This window comes from Pseudophryne corroboree, chromosome 3 (genome assembly GCF_028390025.1).
Source record: "Pseudophryne corroboree isolate aPseCor3 chromosome 3, aPseCor3.hap2, whole genome shotgun sequence".
NCBI lineage: Eukaryota > Metazoa > Chordata > Amphibia > Anura > Myobatrachidae > Pseudophryne > Pseudophryne corroboree.
Genome location: NC_086446.1, coordinates 286,326,109 through 286,335,456, shown reverse-complemented (window position 1 = coordinate 286,335,456; position 9,348 = coordinate 286,326,109). Strand labels below are relative to the sequence as shown.

Genomic DNA, 9,348 nt, shown 5'->3' with positions numbered 1-9,348 from the left:
TGTTTTTTTTTAACATTACAACACATTATGCAGTCTGCAGGTGGTGATAAATATTAAATATTGTTCTATAAGGAAATAGCTAAACTATATAGACAGCCACACTATAGTAATTAATTATGATAACAATCATTAGAAATTAAAACCATTGGTGATTACATGGTGATAATTACTAGAAACAGTCAAAATTAGGAATATTTGTTGGTCAATGAAAACATCATCATTTAATACAAGTGTATATACAAATTGTGCAAACCCATCAAACCATGATCTAAGTAAATAATATAGTGAACCCTTATGTCTAACTGTCTAGGTCTCAGAATACACAATACAGGTTATTTTATAACACAGTACAAGCAACACTTGTACAGAAACCCATATCAAAGAGTCAGTACTAACATAATATAGACAATGTGCAATAATACGTCAGCTGTTATAAATAACAGCACATTTATGCTATCTGTAACACATCAACATACTGTATATTTCACTTAATAAAATCTAGTTAAATACTATAGATAAAATAATTGGGCTTTATGTTTTTTAAAGGAAGAATGGGTGCTATAGCAGGTATGGGATATTTTATCAAATGAGCCTATTATCCAGAAAGTCCCAAAGGCCAGAAATGAATAAAAGTAAGCCCTTTTTCTTAGCAATCACACCATATACACACATGATAACCAAGTTCTTTCTCTTAACATTATCATGAGGAGCACGCATAAGCAATTTAATAAGAGGGGAATGCCAGGGGCAGTTATGGAAAAGACAAGAGAAATTTGTAATCTGTTTAATAGGTTTTAGGCATGTGATAAAATTTGCACCAAAGGAAAATACTAGCGCCAAGCATTCCAGATATTAATTGCATACCACTACCTATTTTGCCAACACCAAGACTGGTAAGTGTTCTATATGTTTGTCAACATTTAAAACTAGCTTTCAAAGACACTTTGTGGTAGGGCATGTGAATGTGTAATTCTTCAATACAAACACTCTGTCTATCCTACATGACAAAACTCTGTTAACTCTACCATAATATAATTGTATTACATTTTGATTATTCATACTTTACACACACAGAAAAGTAAAGAACACAGGTTATAAAAAGTACCAAGAACTGTTTGACAGGCAAACAAGAAGCATGGTATAAGCTCACTAGTTATTGTGAAAAATATAAAAGTTGTAAGGGATGTACATTTCCACAGTTACATCTTCAAAACTTAGGGATATCCCATAGAGTCAGGCACTGTTGGAAAGCACTTTTTTCTATTAGATTAGGATAAGAGGTGCCAATAAGTTTGTACCAAAGCCACTTTATTGAACATATTTTTTGTAAATGTATCCTTTAAGATGTTCTAGTTTATATATAACCACTGACTTGACTTCTCTCACCATTTATAAGCTACTGACATTATAATCAGCTGTAACAGCTTTTATTACAGTCTCCCAAAAATGAATTCTTATTTAATTGCATATCAAACATCAATATAAACCAAATAACGTGATTTTCAGTAGCCAAACTCACATTACTTTAAAGAAAGCTAATATTGTATTATTCTTTAATGTATACACTATTAATAAAACTTATTATTTTCAATTGACTAACCCCATAAACTTAAACAAATTATATTTCTATTTAATTTCCTATAGAACAATAAAAAATAATAATCCAACGATAAAGTAGGTTTAATTCATGTATTTATTTCCACCATAATGACAAACTTTCTAACTGAAGTAATCCTCTTTTGTAATAAAGTATCTGACCGGTTCTAAGTTGTATTTTCTGCAGATGTATACAATGTGATAGACAGCACTGATCATTGAGAAAAGTACTGCCTTAGTACAAACAGGAGCTAGGTCATTCATGAGAACAATAGATGGCCCCCCGTCACAGCATGGTGTAGGTGAAATATTACCGAGAGGCAGAGTCCTGAGAAGCTGATGGGAGAAAAGAGTTCTGCAGTGGAGTGTACACAGGAAGGGCTGGGTATGAGGACAGAGACCATTAAGGTTTGTCTGTGCAGTGTTTGCAAAGGCTGGAGGTACCTGCAGAGAAGGCTGAGCATTTGTCAGGGGCGCTGGGTACATTTGTTCCAGGATAAGGGTACACAGAGGTCGAGGACTGTCCAAAGGGAGCCAGGGAACTGGTAAGAGAGCTGTTGATAGTCTGTCCTTGGTTTAAATACGCCACTAGCTTTCTCATTTCCTCTAGAGCTTGGGCCTGCATGAGGATGTAGTTCTTGGCAAGGAGCAGGGTGGCTATTTTGGACAGTTTCCTGACGGATGGGCTGTGAGCGTAAGGGATAACAGACCTGAGCCCGTCCAGGGCATCATTGAGATCGTGCATTCTCCTCCTCTCTCTGGCATTGATACTCAGTCTCAGTGACCGCTGCTCCTTGGGTTTCTTCCCGATAAGTTTTCCATCGGTATCATAGGATGGGCTGCCCTTTGTGGGGTCGAAGCTGTCCTCGTCGTCCCCAGTCTGGTCGTCACTGCTGTCCCCAGACCTGTCCCGAGAGCTTGCGTTGAAGTCTAGTGTTGGTGGTCCCGCGTAATTGCGCGCAGCTTCAGCACCTCGGAGAGCGCCATAGAAAGTGTGTCCGTAAGTCTGCGCCAGGGACATGTAAGCGTCATTTGGGACAGAATCCATATCAGACATCCCCTGTACGGCCAAACGAGCAGCTCCCTCCCCGACACTCATAAATACATGGAAAGCAGGTGTCTGGGGGCTACTGTCAGCTCAGTAATACTGCGGAGGTCTGCACAGTGCCAGCTTCAGGAAGCCTCTCTCTGTCCACTCAGTGCATTGCCAGTTTCACCCTGCACTGCTCTGCCCACTGCCAGTCTTACCTTGCACTGCTCTACCCACTGCCTGTCTCAACCCGCACTGCTCTTTTCACTTGCTGTTTCACTCTGCACTGCTCTACCCACTGCCAGAGTCACCATGCACTGCTCTACTCGATGCCAGTCTCACCTTAAACTGCTATGCTCACTATCAGCGTCACAACGCACTGTTCTGCCCACTGCCTTACCCAATGCCAGCTGCACTCTCATCTACTTTATCTGCTGCCAGTCTCACCATGTAACGCTCTACCAAACACTATCTCAAGCCTTTTTCACACTGCTGTGCCACAACCTGGCCAAGATTTGTTAACAGTGCCCTGCTCACTGCTAGTCTAAACTTCTGCCCGCTATCAGGTTTAACCTGAACTGTTTTGGCCCTTTATAGCTAAAAAAAAGAAAAAGAAAAAAAAAAAAGACGTGATATTTACTACAGCAACAGCTGTCTCTGTGCTGTACGCAATGCTAGTGTCACCAAGCACAGTCGGTGCCTGTCTGGCTCACACATCTGTGTCCCTTCCAGAGACACAAGATATGTGCCACCATTGCCAAGCCTCTGACAGGCTCAGAATCGTCCCATTGATCTATATCTGCCAGTCTCATGCCCTGTCACACTGCCCTGCATCTAGTCCCAAAATGCAGCACAACCCTTGCCAATCTGTAACGACCTAGCAGTGCGCTGTACCCTGGTGTGGAAGGAGCTCATGCTGCCTGTAGTGTAATTGCTTATATCTGAATGAGCTGTCTTTAGGGAATCCTCACACTCGGCCAATCACACTTTTCTGTGCCTAGTTAACACTTTCACAGCTGCACCTTAAATAGTATTGCCCTGATTTCATCTTTACTCCAGCAGAATATTTCTGTCTATACTCTGTATGAGAAGTGCATTTTTAAATATCGCACTGTTTGAATTGGCATTTATATTATTTGCATTATTGAAGTTGGGCAGGTCAAATTGCCCCTATCATTTTACAAATCGGTTATGCCATTTAAAGCATGGTGAAGCCAAGCAGTAAATAGCCAATGACCCAATGTATCAGAGATCTGTGTGTGGAACATGCACTCACACAGCTACAGTAAATGATAAAGCTCACACTATTTGTGGCTATTGTTATGGAGCTAATGTTCTTTGTTGGCACCGCTTTTGAGTAAATAATCTCGGACCCTGGTGTATTAGTTCAAAACTCTCTATTGCCATCTACAGGCATGTAGGTGTATTGCAGAATTTGAGTATAGTTCTTTGTACAGTATACACGGATTTTTTAATCTTTTTTTTTCTTTTAAATATGACCATTGATTGTGTTAAATTTGACACCCATGTGTGTTTGTATGATAGAAAATTTCGATAGGGACGGATATGAATATGTAAAACAATTCCCCATATATTTTTGATACTATAAATAAAAGATAATAATAAATAATAATATTAATAATTATTATTATTATTTTAAAAAATAATTATATTCATCATCATCATCATCATCTTACTTTTTTTGTGACATGTAGATACAGAGCAGAAAGAGAACCACAAATTGCCTACTCGGGATATAACTGACAGGTCTGGAGTACTAATGAGATGATTTGCAGCAAAATTTTACTGCTAACCACATTATCATGGGTGTTCTGTAGAAATGTGAAGTTCAAGTCCTGGTTTTGCTTCACCATATTTTCAAAATGTCAGTCTATATTTTATTTGCAAGTCTATATATGAAGTAACTAGGTGCTTCATCGCGCCCTACGGGCGCTCTTCACACCGTCGCAAGGGACTACGCCCCCTTAACCCTTGCATGCCTTTCTGGGGTTCAATATTTGTATTATATGTAGTATTACCTGCATTCCTTTGTTAGTGGTTAAATATTGCACAATGAAATGGCGTGCAATGGTGAAGGAGGAGCAGCCCCTTGCGATGGCGTGAACAGCACCTGCAGGGGATGATGTACAGAATGTAGCGGGTGCGGGGGGGACTGCGGATGGGGGAGGGTGTCTATAGATGCTGCGGGTGGAGGGGGGGGCGGAAGCGGGGGGGGCCCGGATGGGGAAGGGTCGGTTGGTGCTACGGGTGGGGGAGGGGCAGAGGAGTGGGGGCTGCAGATGGGGGAGGGGTCCGGAGGCACTGCAGGTGGGGGAGGGGCATGGGTGCCACGGGTGGGGAGGGGCAGGTGTGGGGAAGTTGTGGATGGGTGAAGGGTTCGAGGTGCTGTGGGATGGGAAGGGGCAGGGGGTGCCAGCGGTGGGGTTGGGGGTCCGGAGGCGCCGTGGGTGGGGAAGGGGCAGGTGCGGGTGGTGCGGCGGATGGGGAAGGTGGTCCGAAGGCGCTGCAGGTGGTGGAGGGGCAGGTGCGGGGGTGCCGTGGGTGGGGGAGGGGTAGATGAGGGGGGGGACCGCGGATGGAGGAGGGTGTCTGCAGATGCTGCGGGTGGAGGGGGGGCAGGTGTGGGGGGCGACATATGGGGGGTGGATGGTGGAGGGGTTCTGGAGGTGCTGTGGGTGGTGGAGGGGCGGGGGAGTGGGAGCTGCGAGTGGTGGAGGGGGTCTGGAGGCACAGTGTGTGGGGCAGGGGTGGAGTGCCGCATGTGGTGGAGGGGAAGGTGCGGAGGTGTGGTGCATTGGGGAGGGGTCTGGAGGCGCTGCGGGTACTGTACCTGCCAAAAAGGTAGTTGGAGGGTATGCAGTAACAGGGCTGGGACAGGGGCGACGGGGCCAGGATAAGGGCGACGGGGCCAGGATAAGGGCGACGGGGCCAGGATAAGGGTGACAGGGCCAGGATAAGGGTGACAGGGACATGACAGAACACAGTGCACGGGAGAGATTGGTATTAGGGACAAAACAGTGGTGACTTACCGGAGTCACTGCTGCTGGCTGCTGCTGTTCCACTCCAACCTGTTGGGATCTGCTGCTGGTGGAGACTTGGCATGGCTGACTCTTTCAGGCTGGAGTCCTGCTTCCTCTGCCCGCCCGCATCCCTCCCCCCACTCCTCAGTCACACACCGCGGACCTCGCTTGACTGCCAGGCACTGTGGTAAGGGGAGACTGGGAGTGACTGGTTAGCCCCCAGGAGACGCTGCGGCTGGAGGGAGGAGGGGGTCGGAGCCTGCAAGCAGCGTGGACTTCTGCAGCGCTGCCTGCCGGCTAAAGTGTGTGAAGGAGCTGAGCGCACCTCACTGTGGGCGGCAGCGCTGCAGCTAGCGGTGGGGTTGCCGGGGCTGGAGATAACAGAGGCAGTACGGAACCTGCACAGTGGCAGGTGCCCCACAAAACTGCAGCTAAGAAGCGTGGAGTGTGCCAGAAACTAGAGATGTGCACTTGAAATTTTTCGGGTTTTGTGTTTTGGTTTTGGGTTCGGTTCCGCGGCCGTGTTTTGGGTTCGACCGCGTTTTGGCAAAACCTCACCGAATTTTTTTTGTCGGATTCGGGTGTGTTTTGGATTCGGGTGTTTTTTTCAAAAAACACTAAAAAACAGCTTAAATCATAGAATTTGGGGGTCATTTTGATCCCAAAGTATTATTAACCTCAAAAACCATAATTTCCACTCATTTTCAGTCTATTCTGAACACCTCACACCTCACAATATTATTTTTAGTCCTAAAATTTGCACCGAGGTCGCTGGATGACTAAGCTAAGCGACCCTAGTGGCCGACACAAACACCTGGCCCATCTAGGAGTGGCACTGCAGTGTCACGCAGGATGGCCCTTCCAAAAAACACTCCCCAAACAGCACATGACGCAAAGAAGAAAAAAAGAGGCGCAATGAGGTAGCTGTGTGAGTAAGATAAGCGACCCTAGTGGCCGACACAAACACCTGGCCCATCTAGGAGTGGCACTGCAGTGTCACGCAGGATGGCCCTTCCAAAAAACACTCCCCAAACAGCACATGACGCAAAGAAGAAAAAAAGAGGCGCAATGAGGTAGCTGTGTGAGTAAGATAAGCGACCCTAGTGGCCGACACAAACACCTGGCCCATCTAGGAGTGGCACTGCAGTGTCACGCAGGATGGCCCTTCCAAAAAACACTCCCCAAACAGCACATGACGCAAAGAAGAAAAAAAGAGGCGCAATGAGGTAGCTGTGTGAGTAAGATAAGCGACCCTAGTGGCCGACACAAACACCTGGCCCATCTAGGAGTGGCACTGCAGTGTCACGCAGGATGGCGCTTCCAAAAAACACTCCCCAAACAGCACATGACGCAAAGAAGAAAAAAAGAGGCGCAATGAGGTAGCTGTGTGAGTAAGATAAGCGACCCTAGTGGCCGACACAAACACCTGGCCCATCTAGGAGTGGCACTGCAGTGTCACGCAGGATGGCCCTTCCAAAAAACACTTCCCAAACAGCACATGACGCAAAGAAGAAAAAAAGAGGCGCAATGAGGTAGCTGTGTGAGTAAGATAAGCGACCCTAGTGGCCGACACAAACACCTGGCCCATCTAGGAGTGTCACAGCAGTGTCACGCAGGATGGCCCTTCCAAAAAACACTCCCCAAACAGCACATGACGCAAAGAAGAAAAAAAGAGGCGCAATGAGGTAGCTGTGTAAGATAAGCGACCCTAGTGGCCGACACAAACACCTGGCCCATCTAGGAGTGGCACTGCAGTGTCACGCAGGATGGCCCTTCCAAAAAACACTCCCCAAACAGCACATGACGCAAAGAAGAAAAAAAGAGGCGCAATGAGGTAGCTGTGTGAGTAAGATAAGCGACCCTAGTGGCCGACACAAACACCTGGCCCATCTAGGAGTGGCACTGCAGTGTCACGCAGGATGGCCCTTCCAAAAAACACTCCCCAAACAGCACATGACGCAAAGAAGAAAAAAAGAGGCGCAATGAGGTAGCTGTGTGAGTAAGATAAGCGACCCTAGTGGCCGACACAAACACCTGGCCCATCTAGGAGTGGCACTGCAGTGTCACGCAGGATGGCCCTTCCAAAAAACACTCCCCAAACAGCACATGACGCAAAGAAGAAAAAAAGAGGCGCAATGAGGTAGCTGTGTGAGTAAGATAAGCGACCCTAGTGGCCGACACAAACACCTGGCCCATCTAGGAGTGGCACTGCAGTGTCACGCAGGATGGCCCTTCCAAAAAACACTCCCCAAACAGCACATGACGCAAAGAAGAAAAAAAGAGGCGCAATGAGGTAGCTGTGTGAGTAAGATAAGCGACCCTAGTGGCCGACACAAACACCTGGCCCATCTAGGAGTGGCACTGCAGTGTCACGCAGGATGGCCCTTCCAAAAAACACTCCCCAAACAGCACATGACGCAAAGAAAAATGAAAGAAAAAAGAGGTGCAAGATGGAATTGTCCTTGGGCCCTGCCACCCACCCTTATGTTGTATAAACAGGACATGCACACTTTAACCAACCAATCATTTCAGTGACAGGGTCTGCCACACGACTGTGACTGAAATGACGGGTTGGTTTGGACCCCCACCGAAAAAGAAGCAATTAATCTCTCCTTGCACAAACTGGCTCTACAGAGGCAAGATGTCCACCTCATCATCATCCTCCGATATATCACTGTGTACATCCCGCTCCTCACAGATTATCAATTCGTCCCCACTGGAATCCACCATCTCAGCTCCCTGTGTACTTTGTGGAGGCAATTGCTGCTGGTCAATGTCTCCACGGAGGAATTGATTATAATTCATTTTAATGAACATCATCTTCTCCACATTTTCTGGAAGTAACCTCGTACGCCGATTGCTGACAAGGTGAGCGGCGGCACTAAACACTCTTTCGGAGTACACACTTGTGGGAGGGCAACTTAGGTAGAATAAAGCCAGTTTGTGCAAGGGCCTCCAAATTGCCTCTTTTTCCTGCCAGTATAAGTACGGACTGTCTGACGTGCCTACTTGGATGCGGTCACTCATATAATCCTCCACCATTCTTTCAATGGGGAGAGAATCATATGCAGTGACAGTAGACGACATGTCCGTAATCGTTGTCAGGTCCTTCAGTCCGGACCAGATGTCAGCATCAGCAGTCGCTCCAGACTGCCCTGCATCACCGCCAGCGGGTGGGCTCGGAATTCTGAGCCTTTTCCTCGCACCCCCAGTTGCGGAAGAATGTGAAGGAGGAGATGTTGACAGGTCGCGTTCCGCTTGACTTGACAATTTTGTCACCAGCAGGTCTTTGAACCCCAGCAGACTTGTGTCTGCCGGAAAGAGAGATCCAAGGTAGGTTTTAAATCTAGGATCGAGCACGGTGGCCAAAATGTAGTGCTCTGATTTCAACAGATTGACCACCCGTGAATCCTTGTTAAGCGAATTAAGGGCTCCATCCACAAGTCCCACATGCCTAGCGGAATCGCTCCCTTTTAGCTCCTCCTTCAATGCCTCCAGCTTCTTCTGCAAAAGCCTGATGAGGGGAATGACCTGACTCAGGCTGGCAGTGTCTGAACTGACTTCACGTGTGGCAAGTTCAAAAGGTTGCAGAACCTTGCACAACGTTGAAATCATTCTCCACTGCGCTTGAGACAGGTACATTCCACCTCCTATATCGTGCTCAATTGTATAGGCTTGAAT

At 46.8% G+C, this 9,348-nt stretch overlaps 1 protein-coding gene across 1 annotated transcript; it reads right to left on the bottom strand.

The window, feature by feature from the left end:
* Positions 1–1,653: 1,653 nt before the first annotated feature.
* On the bottom strand, positions 1,654–3,540 carry BHLHE23 (basic helix-loop-helix family member e23). The gene has a single exon (XM_063963499.1). The coding sequence runs from the start codon at positions 2,693–2,695 to the stop codon at positions 2,000–2,002; it is 696 nt and encodes a 231-aa protein (XP_063819569.1). The 5' UTR covers positions 2,696–3,540; the 3' UTR covers positions 1,654–1,999.
* Between the last annotated feature and the right edge of the window lie 5,808 nt (positions 3,541–9,348).

What these genes read in the sequence shown, in the direction of transcription:
- BHLHE23 (XM_063963499.1), bottom strand. Translation starts at nt 2,695, where the DNA reads ATGAGTGTCGGGGAGGGAGCTGCTCGTTTGGCCGTACAGGGGATGTCT.